This window comes from Drosophila nasuta, unplaced genomic scaffold (assembly GCF_023558535.2).
Source record: "Drosophila nasuta strain 15112-1781.00 unplaced genomic scaffold, ASM2355853v1 ctg45_pilon, whole genome shotgun sequence".
Classification (NCBI taxonomy): Eukaryota; Metazoa; Arthropoda; class Insecta; order Diptera; family Drosophilidae; genus Drosophila; species Drosophila nasuta.
The window spans coordinates 58,352-75,613 of record NW_026869585.1 but is presented as its reverse complement, the minus strand read 5'-3'; the positions used below and the strand labels follow the sequence as shown (position 1 = coordinate 75,613).

General features: G+C 39.4%; 1 protein-coding gene across 1 annotated transcript; it reads right to left on the bottom strand.

Moving 5' to 3' along the window:
* Positions 1 to 4,418: 4,418 nt before the first annotated feature.
* On the bottom strand, positions 4,419 to 10,141 carry LOC132797980 (uncharacterized). The gene is made up of 2 exons (XM_060809716.1): positions 10,083 to 10,141; positions 4,419 to 5,097 (listed from the first exon to the last, which is right to left on the bottom strand). Exons 1-2 carry the CDS (start codon positions 10,139 to 10,141, stop codon positions 4,419 to 4,421), a joined length of 738 nt encoding a protein of 245 aa, XP_060665699.1.
* Between the last annotated feature and the right edge of the window lie 7,121 nt (positions 10,142 to 17,262).

Sequence of the window (17,262 nt, the reverse complement as noted above, 5' to 3'; positions counted from 1 at the left end):
GGCCGAGATTCAAGAGTGGTCAGAGAGCGTGGAATGGCGTCATGTTCCAACTAAGCAGAACCCCGCAGACATTGTATCGAGAGGTTGCGGTGTGACTGAACTGTGCGCGTCAATGTGGTTCAGTGGTCCGTCATTCTTGATGGAACCACACGACGCATGGCCAGTTAACCACCATTTCGTCTCTGAAGAGACGCGCAATTTGAAGTGCGCAAAACAGCTGTTGGACTGACAGCTATAGTGGTAAAGTCAGATCTAGTGGACTCGATCGAAAGTTTTTCGTCGCACACAAGTCTGTTGAGAGTGTTCGCTTATGTGTTCCGCTTCATTCGAAGATGCAAAGACAAAACAGTTCAATTTGAACTGGTTCCAACGGCATCAGAACTGAAAGAAGCATTCAGTAAAATAATAGAAGTAATGCAGGATTTCGAATTCAGAGACGATATAGAAAGGGTTCGTAAGAGTACACGTGTGAGCTCGAGTCTACGACGACTCAATCCTTTCATACATGAGTATGAAGGATCTTGGTGTTCGTTTTCGTTGTTGCGAGTCGGGGGCGACTGGTAAATGCTCCTATTTCGTATGATGCTAAGTTTCCACTCCTCTTGTCGAAGCGCTCACAATTTGCTCGCAGCTATGTGAGGTACCTTCACTTGACCAACTGTCACGCTGGCCCAAGAGCGCTCGTGAGCATTCTTAGAGAACGACTTTGGTTAGTCAATGTTCAAGAGCTTTGTCGTCAGACAGTACGATCATGCATCCGTTGCTTTAAATGCAAACCTCGGCTGCTTACGCAAATAATGGGAAATTTGCCTGCTGATCGTCATTGTTCGTCTGTTTTGCGTCAAAAGCGGTTCACTTAGAAATTGTATCCGATCTGTCAACTAATGCATTTCTAATGGCTTTCCAAAGGTTTGTTGGTCGAAGAGGATGTCCGAGCCGAGTCCATTGCGATAACGCGACGAACTTCGTCGCAGCAAGTCGCCATCTGGAGGAGCTGAGGAGGCGAGTCGAGGCCGAGGAGAACGCAGTTCGCGACATCGCATCAAGAAGCGGATGCGAATTTGCGTTCATACCGCCGAGGGCTCCTCACTTCGGAGGACTATGGGAGGCAGGTGTGAAGTCTGCAAAGCACCTACTCCTACGGACGGTGGGCAACGCCCTGCTCACGGCCGAGGAGCTGCGGACAGTGGTCGTGGCGGTCGAGGCGGTGCTCAACTCCCGCCCGCTAGGAGCCGTAAGCAACGACCCCAACGACGGCGAGGCACTAACCCCAGGGCATCTACTGGTGGGCGGTCCACTGGTGGCACCGGCAGCATCGCGGACCCCGGACCAGGAGGGTCTGAGTTGCTTAAGGCGATGGCGAGCTGTCTCGTCGCTCAAGCGAGCGTTCTGGCAGCGATGGTCTCGGGAGTATGTGCTGGGCCTGCAGGCACGGGCCAAGTGGGACCGGTCGCAGAGGACAACCAGCCGCCGATGCAGTGGATGGTGGGTCGAGTAGAGGCGGTGTACCCAGGAGCGGACGGGGCGGTGCGCGTCGCAGACGTGCGAACTAGCGCAGGAGGGCTCTACAAACGGCCAGTACACAAATTGGCGCCTCTGCCAGTCGTATGAAGGCACAGCCGTTCATCGGGGCCGGTGTTGGCGCATTTGATAGTTATTAGTTAAGAGCATGAATTACCAAATGAAGTTGTTAGAATTAGGGCGAAGCGAGAGCGCAATAGGACTATTGTTTGTTGCTCTCTGAGCGAATTCGCCTCGCTTCGCCGCTCTAGTTAAGTTAGGCTTAATGTAACTTAGCATAGAATTATAAAGACAGTTGAAAACAAGAACTCAACAGCGCGTCATCACTCATTCTCTCCGTTTTCGTTTTCGTTGTACCAACCACAATTAGGTCCATTCTTTGTTCGCGAATAAAGCGGAAAATATTATATCATAAAAACTCTTGTGATTTTTCAAATAGTAATAGCTGTCATATATGATTTACAAATGATTTTGGTGCGGCTATGCCGTACTTACGCATACTCTTTATACGCTGTTTTTCTTACTGCATCGATATCGACAGGCCTGTGATGATTGATGAGCTGGGTGGAACTTCAAAAGGAATTAGAATATATAACAGCTTTGATATAATATTATATACATACCATACCCATATGAGGACTTACTATTTGATTATATCTAACTTAAAATATAATACTAAATATAAAATTCAAATTTAAATTCAAATATGAATTACATTTCAATACTATTTTTAATTGAATTTACGTTACATTGTTGAACATTTTGTATGGCCAAGAAAAATTGTATACGAGAAAAGAAACGGCAACAAAGGCGGCAGCGAGTGCAATTGCACTATCGGCAGCGTCAGAAGCAGCAACAAAAAACGGCAGTGGCCTTCAGTGGCAATCGCACTGTCAACACAACATCCAATAAGAGATGCGACGACGAGTGGCGGCAAAGATTTCAATGCCGACGAGTGGTGCAGGCTCGGCAACACATAGCAGCGAGTCGTAGCAACGAGTCTGCGAAACGCGCAGCATCAGCAGCGCATGGCGCACTTCCACGATGATAACGAGAGTGGCAACGATCAGCTTTATGCTGATCCGTTCTCTCAAAAAGGTTTATCCGATGCTTGGGTTCCTTCTGGAACCGTTTTAGCAACGCATGGCGTCGCTTCAACAGCCTCTTGCTGTCCTCGGCGTCACTAAAATGGTGACTCAAGTGCAAATATCTAGGCGGTTGGTGGCAACTCCCTTTGCAAAGTTGTTGCCACGTCTTTTTGGCGCGGGCCTCTGCAGTTGCAGATCAGTTGGTGTGTGCTGTACAGTGGTCGTTGCCACGTGATTACACACACAATATCCTACACCAGGAAAAAGGTACTTATTAAAATTATGAAATTTGGTTATCTCGCTACGTACCTTGTAAAACCAACGAGAGGGCCAAAGAAAATCAAAACAATGCACTTTGAAAAGTGCGCACTTCCGAACAACACCAATAAAATATGTATATAATATTATGACGGATGCCGTGAGATTTATTTTTAATATTTTACTGCGGCACACTTTATCTTTGTAGCTTTCGGATTGAAAAGAGATGGTCTAGCCTAGATTAAGCGTGAATATCGATATTGCTTGATTAATCTAAGTTAGATATCGATATTATTTAATACGATACTTATGTGAATGGCAAAAGTGATCCTGCCAACTCACTGCAAATATTCGAGTAATAATTAATAATATACTAACATCTGTTGGCGAGTGCATCAATCATCGAATGCAGATGTTATCGCGAGCAGCTGTTAGCTTGCACAACAGTCGCGTCGCAAATATCGATACCGCCATACAATTTAAATTCAAATTTCAACTTAACGGACATTGCTCACCACTACAGGTGATGTGACGACCTTTTATTATAAATAATCATTCTGTTGCTGGTAAATGAAGACGAATTGATATAGTTTCCACTCGAAAATTGATAATTTCCCTCCTGATCAGTTATCCGTACTGCGAGCGTGCTTATTTCTCTAGTGTTGATAGGTAAATAAATCAAGTTTCGTGGTGTAATACTCATTTTATATCCCGGAGGAACATTGATCCCAAATTCATGAAGCACATGATTTGGTCTATTACCCACATATGAGCCACTGATAATGTTGCATTCCAATCGAATTGTATTTACTTTTAAAATATTCACAGGGTTATCTGAGACATAATTTTCAGGGTTGTGCGGTTTTAGAATATGTTCACCAAATCCAAATAGCTTTCCAATACTTCGTTCACGATTAAAATATACTGTTTCTTTTTAGTGGTAACTTGAACTTTCAGCGTATTGTTGTTGGTTTCTATTTTTAACGCATCATAAGAACCATACCCTTTAGGACATCAATAAAATATGTTTGGTATAGAATTGTATGTGTGAAAGTCAATGAGAGCACACTCATAATTTCTATTTAATTCAATTTGTGGGAAAAAATTTTCGGTTATAACTGATGTTTTTCCATTTAATGCAAATGTTAGTTGTAAAATTACGAAAGTCGAAAAATAATTTGTTTTGTTGGGAGCAAAAAGATAAAACACTTTGAAGGCTGCTGATGCGCAAATTAAACACGTCTAATTCGTTTGCTAGTTGCAAAAGGAGAGAGCGACAATTTATTGTTTGCCGTTTATTCCGACATTAGTAGTTAAAGGAAAACAAAGATGAGCGAAAGCTTATAACTAAAATGTAACAACTGTAGCAAAGAAGAGCGCAAGATTGAGAGTAAAATGTAACTGCTCAGTTAGGCTGAGCAGGCTTATGTTACATTGGGACAAGGCGCTTGATTTAACACCGGCCACCTTGGAATACCCGACGTGGGATTTCAAAATACTGGCAATCGTGCTAATTTGTGGATTGGGCGCTTGAATGTGCCAGTGCCCGTTCTAATTTCGGCCACCCGTATTTGGCCGTCTGTTCCTCGGGTTACGCCTGCGACCCTTCCAGTTATCCACTGCTGAGGTGGCGTGTTGTCCTCGTGAACCAGGACGAGGCATCCGACCTCCGCCGGGCTGTGGAGACTTCCATTTGGTGCGGATTTGGAGTTTGTGGATGTAGTCCTTCGACCACGCGAGCCAAAACCGCTGTCTGAGCGTGGATAACATTTGCCACCGTCGCAAATACGTCAGCTCTTTGTTGGGCCTGTCTGGCACGAATCCTTGCGGCAGCGAACGTATGGCTTGCCCGATTAGAAGATGGCCCGGAGTTAGAGCCTCGCCATCGTTGGGATCGGAGCTGAGTGGAGTGAGAGGCCGCGAGTTGAGAATGGCCTCGACATCTGCCAGATGAGCTCTGACCTCGCTTTCCGCCAGTGACGCGTTGGCCATTTGCCGGACGAGGAGATGCTTTGCGGATTTCACCGCGGCTTCCCACAGCCCTCCGAAATGTGGGGCTCGAGGAGGGATGAAGTGCCATTCCATCCCCATCTCCGACGCGAACAACTGGAGTTTCTCCTGCTGCTTCGAGAACTCCATCTGTAGCTCCTTGAGTAGGTTGTTTGTCCCGACGAAGTTGGTGGCGTTGTCCGAATATATCCGAAGTGGAACGCCACGCCTTGCGATGAAGCTTTTAGGGTTAATAAAAACAGTTAGTGGACAAGTCAGCAACCAGTTCTAGATGAACAGCCTTTGATGCAAAACACACAAATACTGCTATATACATTTTTAAAGGAGGCCGTCCCCGAACTCGCAAGGAAACATTTATGGGTCCGCAAAATCAACGCCACAAATGTGAAATGGACGTGTAGCAATCAGGCGATCCGTTGGTAACTGCCCCATTACTTGTTCCATTAGTTTTGGCTTGTATCGAAAACAAAGAATGCAACCACGAACTGCTTGTGTGCATTCTCTTCGAGCATTAATCAGCCAAATTCTTTGCCTTAAGAGCGAAATCATAGTTTTAACACCAGCATGACAGTTGGTCTGATGCAAGTCTCTTAAATACATTCTGACCAAGGGCGAATTCTTTGACATTAAGATTGAAACTTGGCATCGTCGTCAATCGGTGCATTTAATAATCTGCCACCTACGCGGATCAACGAAAGAGATTTTACTGGCTCAGAGATTTTCTGAATAAATGGAGGGAGAGATTGAACATTTGGTTGAACTAATTGATTTGCTTTTAGTTTTTAAATTCCAAGTTGAATTCGGACCGTTGAACCAATTCAAATAACTTTAACGAGGCAAAATACAACTCCTGTTTACTAAGGGCTGAAGAACAATTTTTAATTTTTGGCCAGCAAATGAATTTATACACATCAATCGCTCGAACCAACCTTTTGTACGAAGAAAAGTGAGCCAGTATAGATGACAGAAAATCAGGGTTGGTAGTTAAACAAACCTGAGCTGATTTTTGTTTCACTGTTTTTCAAATCGGTTGACAATGAAAATGAGGATTCTTAGGCCACTCACACTGCACATGTCTCCATGTAACATCTTGTGTGAGGTCTTGTATACTGGATACACGATTTGCTACGAATGTTGCTAGCGAAGAAGACGACATTCTAATCCAATACAATGTGATTTCTGAATCTGTCCAAAATGCACACTCTCGATTCTGCATTTGCCAAGCATTGGCTTGACGTACGACCACAACTGCGCCAGTAAATACGCTGCACACAACTCAAGTCTTGGGATCGACTTGGTTTTAAAGGCGCAACTTTTGCTTTTGATGTAAGCAATTTACATTTCACTTTTCCATTCTGATTAGCTCGTATATATAAACAGCAGCCATAAGCGTGGCTGGAAGCGTCTGCAAATCCATGAATTTGGATCTTGGCTTTGCTGGAATTGGTGTATCGTGGAATGGATACTTTATCAAGGTTTAGTAGATTTTCTTTAAATCTCTTCCATCTCGTATGCATCTGCATAGGGATAGTTTCGTCCCATGCCAGATGATTTTGCCAGAGCTCTTGCAGTAAGATTCTGGCTTTAATACTGATGGGGCTCAGCAAGCCAAGTGGGTCGAACATACGAGCTGTCACAGACAAAACGTTGCGTTTTGTTGGGCTAAGATCGGTGAAGCTGGAGTCCAAATGATATCGAAATATATAAGTTTTGGCGTCCACCGCATGCCCAATGTTTTGGTCGAATCTGTGTCGTTGAAACTGAGAACTTTATCAGTTTCATTCCCATTGATTAAAGTAGGGTGGTTGGAGTACCATTTGGCCAATTGGAGACCACCGGAGCTTAGGATATCTGACACTTGGACACAAATCTCCTTCAGCGTATCAGCATCGTCGGATTTTCACGCCAGACAATAAGTTGAAACATCCGATCCTTTGAGACATGCTTACTTGTCTATACATTTTAGTAATATCTGCCGTGAGGGCAAACCGACTAAGTCGAAAGCGAATTAGCGACGAGAAGAGTTCCTCTGTATAGTTGGCCCCACCATTAGAATATCATTCAAAGAATAATTAGAATTCGTTTTGCACGAAGCGTCGAAAACAACTCGAAGTTTGGTGGTGGCACTGATGTGGTATAAAGTAGTGTGGTCCTGGTGGAAAATCAACGGAGACATATGACCAAGTTCTATATATTCTTTCATGAAACTGACATACATTTCCTTTAATGTTGCGTTTCTTGAAACCTTGCGTTCAAGAGAAAGAAACCGACGTTTTGCCGTTTCGAAGGACGAACCAAGTATTTTTGGGTCAGTTTTAAACGGAAGACTAACTTCTAATCGCCCTGTCGATAATGTTGTCACTCTGTCAATAAAGTCCTGTTCGCAGGCTCTTTGCTCTGACGAGTATTTAGCAGCGTTCGATAAGTCTGGAACTTTTTCTAAGTCCCATAGCCTTTCTACCAGCGAGTCAAGTTTTATATCTTCCGACGAGTACGTTGTTGCACCACATAATGGGTTCTGACTCGAGTACCTTTGCAACGCCATGACACAATCCACCCTAGCAGAGTTTTTGTAACAGAGGGCCACTGTCGTTCAATTTAATTTGGCCTGTGCACAAAAGGTCGAAAAATGAATCGGCTCCTAATAGCAAGTCGATTCTCTGCGGCTTGTAGAAATAAGGATCAGCCAATTCCACGTTAGCCGGTATTTGTAATTGCCTGACTGGAATCAAGCTGTCTGCCTGCTGGTTCGAAATTGATTTTAGCACCCAGAAATCGGCGTCAAACTGATGTTTGTTAACACGAGATGATATCGTTGTTGACACTTCATGTCGGGCTACCAAATTTGACGTTCCTATGGCCGTAATTGTCAATCACTTGTTGGCTCGCGACAACCTTAGAGCTTGGGCAAATTCTTCAGTCATGAAATTGACCTGAGACCCAGAGTCCAACAAAGCCCTGGCCAATTGGAATTGACCGAATCTATCGCGAATTTTCACAACAGCGGTAGCCAGAATGATGTGGCGATGCTTGGCCGCTCGAGCTACCAGGCTGTTAATGTTGACGCTGGCTTATACTCGTGGTCTGAGGCTGAGCTGACGCATCGAATCTATGCAGCAATGTATTGTGCGATTTAGAACACACTCTGCATTTTGAAGATGTGCAGCTGGATATTCTATGCAAGACTGCAAGCAGTTTATACAAAGGTTCTGGGTCTTGGCGAAACTAAATCGTTCTGTAACCGGCAGTGCACTAAAGCCTTGGAAACTGCTTATAAAATGATTCGCGTTACAGAACTGACAACTAGGGTTGCTAGACTTAGACGTTGAATACGACGCTTTGGTAGTCCGTTTGGGACTCGATTCTGGCTTAGGGCTCGTTCTATATTTCGAGCTTTCCTCAGCTGAAATATGCTGGTAGCGCCTATTCAAAACATCGACACAATCAGACCATTGTGGAAGCCTGTTATAGTCGAGCTGTTCTTCATACTTTGATTTGGTTGTATGGTCAACCTTTGACAATACAATATGTATGAGAATCGCGTTGGTGATATCTCGTTCATCACCTAGTGACAACAAATTTTCAAAAATTGCCGAAACCGTATCTATAATGGTCCTCAACCCAGATGCCGAAGGTTTATTCATTGGCGAGATATGAAACAATTGTGCGATCGTTTCGAAGAATATAAGACATTTGTTGTCGTATACACACCTCAAGTTTTCTAACGCTTTTGGGTAATTTACACCGGAAACTTGGAACGCCTTTATTGTTCCTAATGCCTCATCAGACAGACATGAAATTAAGTGATTGAACTTTTCAGTATTTAATTTCAACCGGTCAGAATCTAAAAGACTTTTAAAAGGCTTATGAACTGCTTGTATTCTGAGTGCTTACCATTGAACTTTGGTAAGTTCATTTTGCTGGCTGAGCAACTCGGTCCGAATCGGGCTCCTTCAAACTAATCAGATAAAACGACCTTGTCTTAATGCATAATTCTTCTAAGGAAGCACGGCTAGAATTGTCCGGGTCAATGCAATCAATTTCAGATTGCAACCCATGGCATCTGCAATGTATTTATTTAGTATATCCAAACGACATTGATCTCAATTTTATTGATGGAACCTGTTTCATTTAACACTGTTAATCTAAGCCTCTCAGTCTTCCCTTTATCTTTCGACATTGCGATTTGGTGTATGTTTCTGGGTTGTGCAAGTTAAGCAAAGAGAAAACACACTCTACTATTAAGAGAAACACCAATGCAAGTACTCAAGAGAATGTTTCTAATGTCAAACTCAACAGTGAGCATAGCTTCAATGTTAGTTTGAGCGGCGCCGAACAAGCAAAGCAAGAGCGAAAACGATCGAACACAACGAGAGCGAAGATGATCGAATAAAGCGAGAGCAGAACTTATTAAGCAAGCGAGAGCGAAGATGAACAAGCAAAGCGAGAGCGAAACTTTTAAGCAAGCGAGAGCGAAGATTACCAAATAAAGAGAGCGAAAAATAATTGAAATTATGCGCGGGTGCTATTATTGTAACTCAATATAATAAAGAACCGGAAAGCATAATCATAAAGTCGCGAGGGTGGTTTCAATGTTTTGGCACTTGGATTTCACTTATGTGTGTTGCATCAATTGTTCACTACAATTCAATAATCTGTCAGTCTGAACTGGGAAACAATCACAATGAATGTCACCAGGTCCAAGGTTATTAACAAAGTTTTCCACTGTTACCTGTTCATCAGAAGAGCTGTTGACTTCTGATTGATCCATAAATCCAAAAGGCCAGCAACGAAACAACGCAAACGAATGTGTTTGTAATTATACGCACTCAGCTGCCAACAAGGTGTGAAATTAATTAAACTTATCAATTGCAATAATTGAATTTTCTTTACGTTTAATTAACCAATCAACAAAGTATTTTTGTAGTCCCTGCTCGAGCGCCATGTAAAATTACGAAAGTCGAAAAATAATTTGTTGTTGTTGGGAGCAAAAAAGATAAAACACTTTGAAGGCTGCTGATGCGCAAATTAAACACGTCTAATTCGTTTGCTAGTTGCAAAAGGAGAGAGCGACAATTTATTGTTTGCCGGTTATTCCGACATTAGTAGTTAAAGGAAAACAAAGATGAGCGAAAGCTTATAACTAAAATGTAACAACTGTAGCAAAGAAGAGCGCAAGATTGAGAGTAAAATGTAACTGCTCACTTAGGCTGAGCAGGCTTACAGTGGGAGAAGGCGCTTGATTCAACAAGTGATGTAGACATTTTGAAGTCTGAGTTTGGACTATTGTTTAATCATCATATCATTAGTTTTATATACATATTTTTAAAGTATGTAAAGTAAATGAATTGATCAAAACCGTTTCTGTATCGCCCATTTTCATATCATCATCTTTAGAGGTTAGTAGAAATCCAAATTTCTCCTCCCGGCATTTTCGTGAAATTTCCATAAAAGATTCATAGTCCATGTCACTGTTTACGTGATCTCGATATATATGACGCATGTTCAAATCATCTTGTTTAAACATTATAATAAAATTAGCATTGTCACGTATTAAATGTTTCGGTATATGTGTGTATGTTTGACATAAATAGAATGAATAGGTCCAGGTACCTGATCTGTACAGCCAGGTCTGTTTAAAAGAACAGCTAGCTGGTGTATTTAACAGTCTGATAGCTGATCTGTACAACCAGCTCTCTTCATCAAAACATGCTAATGTATCTGTTTATTGGTTATATATGATTATGTTTCGTAAAATAGATCACAGTACACTAATGACCACAAGACTGAAATAATCACTAATCCACTAACAGTTGAATGAGACAAATTTAAAAGAAAATGAATCAAAAAGTTTTAACTCAATTAACTAAAAGCCGAAATGCTCTAAAAAAAATTTTTCTGATCTTAAACAACTCAAAAGTCAGAACAGTATTGGTCTGGAGGAAACATTTAAACCTATAACTGAACCACTACATGAACTTGTGAATGATAACAAAAAATTTCAGACATTGATACCATCAGAGTTTAATAATGTTGAGACTGGAAAAAACAAGTAAGAAAGCTACAGTCGAGTGTCGACTATGAGATACCCGCTACCCATTTTAATAAAGGCAAAATATTGCGGATACTAAAATATACCAAATGGTATATCGATATAGTACACCATTCAAAATATACCATAGACGGCACAATGGACCAGATTATCGGCCAAAGCAACTAAGAGCCCTAGTAAGTAGTCGTTTTGCCCATACAAAAGTATTTCTTTAATAACTTCCACAATTTTATTTGATCGCAACCAAATTTTCAGGAATCACAAATACTCTTGTTGTTATTGTCTATACCAAAATTCGTAGCTCTTGTTACGCTTGTTATTCGATTTTTGATTTGCGGGGGCGGAAGTGGGCGTGGCAAAAATTTGAAACAAACTTGATCTGCGTGTAAACATAACAAATGCTGTCGAAAAAAATTATAGCTCTATCTCTTATAGTCTCTGAGATCCAGTGTTTCATACGGACGGACGGACAGACGGACATGGCTAGATCGTCTCGGCTGTTGACGCTGATCAAGAATATATATACTTTATAGGGTCGGAGATGCCTCCTTCTACCTGTTACACACATTTCCTGCCGGCACAAAGTTATAATACTCTTCTACCCTATGGGTAGCGGGTATAACTATGCAAAACTACTCCAATCGACCGAGAGAGAAACACACCACCTAACAAGAAAAGGAAACTCACATTTCACAGTGCTAACAGTCAATTCTCAAAACCTAAATATGATATTGAGAAGACTTTGGATTGGGGAATAGATAGTGTTAATGCTCAGGATGATGATGATGATGATGATCAATTCTATTCTCAACCATCTATAGAAGACACATCGTTTGAAGGATTACCTCATACCTCGAGATCGTTAGCGAGAGAAGGTTCTCCTTATTCATCAACCAAGTTTATGAAACAAATATCCCCCACACTTCGCTTCCATTACCGGCTCAAGACTCACCCCATTCATCATTTCGGTTAACGAGTCAAGAGCCCTCTCATTCAACGAACGTGTTACCAAATGAAACGTCTATACATTCAACTCCTTCGATAACGAGTCAATCAACCCAACATGAAGACAACTAAAACAAGTAAGAAAGTTACAATCGAGTGTGCTCGACTGTGAGATACCCGCTACCCATTTTAATAAAGGCAAAATATTGCGGTATCATTTTCAAAGTATACCGAAAATACTAAAAACTAAAAATATACCAAATGGTATGTTTGGTATATCGATATAGACGGCACAATGTGCCAGATTGTCGGCCAAAGCAACTAAGTAAGTTTTTCGCCCATACAAAAGTATTTCTTTAATAACTTCCACAATTTGTATCTGATCGTAACCAAATTTTCAGGAATCATAACTCTTACAGTAATTATTGTATATTCCAAAATTCGCAACTCTAGCTTTAGGCTTGTTATTCGATTTTTTGATTTGCGGGTTCGGAAGTGGGCGTGGCAAAAATTTAAAACAAACTTGATCTGCGTGCAAACATAACAAATGCTGTCGAAAAAATTAAAGCTCTATCTCTTATAGTCTCTGAGATCTAGGTGTTCATACGGACGGACGTACAGACGGACATGGCTATATCGTCTCGGCTTTATAGGATCGGAGATGCCTCCTTCTACCTGTTACATACATTTCCAGTCGGCACAAAGTTATAATACCATTCTACCCTATGGGTAGCGGGTATAAAAATTTGAATATCAGTGAACTGGCACGGGAAGATCTTTTCGAAAAGACATATGGCCCATACAAAATGCAAGTGGACAATTAATGTTGGGGAATTCACACATTAATGTGACTCACAAAAAATTGAATTGATGATGGTCAAAACTGGCGTCTTACTAGTGGATTATATTCATTAATATTCCACCGCCTACCTCAAAATTATAATTCAAATGATCTAGAAATATATAATGAAATTTTATTGATAACTAATGTGCACCGGAGAATTTTTAATTCCGATGGACAGATCAGAGAAACAAGGGCGAAGAAATGTACAAAAATTATTAAACCACTCTTAACAAAATCACGCAGTGCTGAGTCTACACCTAAAATCTCAAAATCAATTGTTTCTGGACTGGATTCATGCCACTCGCGACGAATAAACCCAATTATGTATATGGGACGATCCAAATGAGTTGGTTGAACGATTACAACTCTTAATTGCCTCTCAAACAGCTGGAAATACGAATCACACTAATGAAATTACATCAATAATTGAAGAATTGAGAGAGGCTCAAATTATACATTAAATTCGTATATAATTGATTGATAATATTGATTAATGCCGACTGAGAATGCCGACTTGGCGATAAAAGAATATGTCGACCAAGTTGTAAACGATCTGAGAAATTTTCTAACATCAATGATTTCAAGTCATCAAGAAAGGAATGAGAGATTATTATCCGATAAATTGACTACAGTTAATCAGCGAATAATCAAGACTGAGAAAACTACATCAGATATTCTTGATAAAATTGTACGCTCTCATATTCGAAAGTAATAAATATGTCTAGACGGGGAATAATTAATGAAATACATGCTCCTTCACGTAAGCATTTTCTTAGACGTAGAGTCATAACAAAAGGGATAAACGAATTATGGCAAGCTGACTTGGTTGAAATGGGGAAGTATGCACACTTAAACAATGGGTATCGCTACATGCTAACAGTGATAGACACATTCTCAAAATTTGGATGGGGAAGCAATAAAGTCTAAAAATGCAAAAGACGTTGCTGAGGTCACGGAGAAAATATTTCAATCAGGGAGAGGATTCCCCAAAAATCTTCAAACAGACGATGGTAAAGAGTTCCTTAACACCCAATTTAAGATATTAATGAAACGATATGGAATCAACCACTATTCGACATTTAGTAGTCTAAAGGCGTCAATTGTTGAACGATTTAAAAGATCATTAAAAGACCTAATGTGGCGTGAATTCAGTTTCAATGGGGCATACAAGTGGATTGATATATTCAAAACACTAATTTCCGTTTACAACAATAGATATCATAGAACTATACGAATGCCACCCGTTAATGTAAACACTAATAATGAGAAACATATTTTGAAAACTGTCTACAACAACATTAAAATGTTTACGGGTAGCAAATTGAAAATGGGTGATTATGTACGCATCAGCAAGTACAAACACGTATTTGAAAAAGGCTATACTCCTAATTGGACAACTGAAATTATTAAAATAAGCAAAGTACAAAATACTTACTACAAGTCTTCAAGGTAGTTTCTACAAAGAGGAACTGAAAAACAAGTTTTCCTAACACTTATCTGGTTGAAAAAGTGTTAAAAAGAAAGGCAGTAGAGCTCTAGTGCACCGGTTGGGTTTCCCCAAAACCAAAGACAGCTGGATTCATAAGAATGAAATTTTGTAATAATATAAGATTGAAAACAATTTTGTGTTTTGTATTTTTTCTTTTTATTTTACAAGTTTTTTAACATTTTTTATTTTTTTCTTTTTATTTTATTTTAAGTTTTTATAATTTTTAAATTTTTAATTTACTAATATGTACACTTAATTTTAAACATTTCTTTATTTTATTTATACATTTTAATTTTCAATAAAGTATTGTTTTATTATTCTAAACATCTAGTTTTCTTTTTTTCAACCTATCCATTAACATGAAATGTAATACTAATTGTCCTCCGTAAATGTTGATCGCACTTTCATTATTATCCAACTTTCTTTAAAAGCTTATTATTTTGTTCAAACTAGTTTGATTATTGTGTGACTTCTCTAGCGCAAACATTTGGCTGCGCCAAACTCTTGACTATGCTTCTAGAATTGATATGTAACTCTCAATTTCAAAGGAAATTACTAAATAATGTGCTCTTGCTCTAGTTGAAATCCTATCTTTTTCTATTATTCGCTTGTCATCCTTGCTATCTAATGTAGTTTTTGTTATTTCGACTGCAGTGATTTCATGCCCTCTTTCTTGCTTTCCTGTATACAAATTATTTAAATAGTTTGACAAATGAATTGTCCCTCAAACAACATGCCTTTACCCCTTATTTTTTGATGCATATTTCACGAGATTTATCGAAATTTTCACATTTATACGCATACATTTTTGAGCGTAGACCAACAAACTCAGTCATTGGTTTACCATGCAACTCATCCTTAAAGAAACCCAATCGTTTCTTATTACATTTCTTAAACTTATACAACTCGGCCAATTCATCTGGAATATCTGCATAAAAATCATTTGTTTTATGCTGTAAATAAATGAATCCGTATCCATATAATTTAACTTGATTGCTTTCCCAAACTTAGGTTTTATGTAGTCATAATGGAAGTCATACATTTTGTATTTTGACATCTCCAGCACTACAAATCCTAAATAAATTGGTTTATCACAAATGTTGTGTAACCTCTTCATTTGAATTGCATACATAGTTTCACTGAACCTTGATGCACTGTGAAAATTAGATTTTGATATTAAATCCCTGGCACATAATTTGGGTCGCCCTGACTTCCTATTTTCAATTGGATACTCCCACTCCGTTATTATTCGTACATCCACCCACATTGTTCAATAATTTGAAAAAATCTTTTCAAAATTATTTTTGGCTCTGGTCCTATGCTCAGTGTTTATATCAATATATTTCTTAAGCCAGGCTTTCTGTCTAAATTAAAAGATGGAGTGAATTTTTTAATTCCAAGCCATGTCTCTTACACTGTTTTAAAATCTTATAGTATATGATATAATTCTTCTTTTCGGCGAGATCGGCTATCAACTTAAAAGTTTTGCAAGTTATCAAGAATATACCCATACTCATTATTTTCATGAATATTTTCTAGATTAAAACTCTTAACCTGATTCGTGTCTAACCATTTGAACTCGCCGTAAGTTAGTGGTTCAGACATAGCCCAACCATACAAATTGTTTGCATCCACATACATTAAAAATTCCGATTCTTTAGTAGGATCGAAATATTTTAAGTATTTGTGGTTTGCTACATTGAACCAACCCACCCCGAATTCCACTCTTAAAATATGTAATCATATCAATGTCAGTGAGTAACTCGAGTTCGATCTCTGTGGTTTTAGCATAGCATCCCACGACAATCCTGGTGTAGTGTAATAATGGGCGGGGTCAAGATTGTAAATTGAAGAACAAATTGCCTAAAATTTTGGAAAACGTCTGTTAACAATAAAACATCAGTTTTCAAATACAATTCTAAGTATTTCTTCGTTGAACGACAATTAAAATGATACCATACTTGGATGGCATGAGCGTAATCCACTTCTGAACATTCTGACTCTGTTAAATTACTATAGAACTTGGACCTTGGTGGGAGAGAAGTTTCATCTAGTTTTTCAACAGAATCTAAATATTCGTAGGGAAAACACCTTTCCTGCGAAGTAGTTCAAAATCTGAGTTGTTTTTGTACATTGAAATTGTCCTCACTCAAATTCCCCGCGAGTGTGTCTAGACTAGAAGGCATGAATCTGATAGTATCCAAAACCTGATTTCTAGCGTATTTTTCCTAAGAGGTAGATATTTAAAAATTAATATATATAATTCCTTATTCAAAGGAATGACTTCAATTTCTCCAAGTTCTTTAACAAACAAATGAGAATCATATTTGGAGAAATTAGAAAGAATACGGGATAAAATCACCCGTCTTGTATTTAAGGTTACAAGAATTATGGGCTGCACCTCTATATCTATCTGTAAAATGACAGTGATCTTTCACTCTATCATTATTTAAAATACCCTTACATATGTGACAAATGGTCGCTTTCCTAAAATTATCTAACTCATGACTTTTGTGCATTGGAACGACTATTTTCATGTGGTTCTCATAAGAATCGGACAAGTCTGACGTTAAATTTTTAATGAAAGTGCGAGCGACATCAAACAAACTTATCTAAGCCAGAGTCAAATGCACACTTTATGTAGTATGCAAATGCTACTGGCTCATGCTTATTAATAATTTTGGTGTTTGCAGTTACATTTAATGTTACTGGTTCCAATATGCATTCAAAGTCTGCATACACGACGAACGGAACCTCCAACTGACGGTGATGGTTTTAAAGGTAATCTTCTGATCCTTCTTTGGTCCTTCGGTAACCACCCGACTGCATCTCAATGTATGTTGAGCTGTCCTCTCGTCACTCGTTGAGTATTGTAAGCCTTGATTACAGAACCAACGATTAACTCGCTGTTTACCCAGTTGTTTGGCAAGTAGACTGTGTGTGAAAATTGAAATTGTAAGGTGATTGTGATATTTTCAAATTTATTGAATGTACTTACGATGAAATATTTTTAATCCACACATAGTGTCCATGAATACCCACCGTTGGTCCGTCG

What these genes read in the sequence shown, in the direction of transcription:
- LOC132797980 (XM_060809716.1), bottom strand. Translation starts at nt 10,141, where the DNA reads ATGTCTACATCACTTGTTGAATCAAGCGCCTTCTCCCACTGTAAGCCT. An exon ending in TGTAAGCCTGCTCAGCCTAA is followed by an intron (nt 5,098 to 10,082) that starts GTGAGCAGTTAC and finishes TAACCCTAAAAG; the next exon opens with CTTCATCGCAAGGCGTGGCG.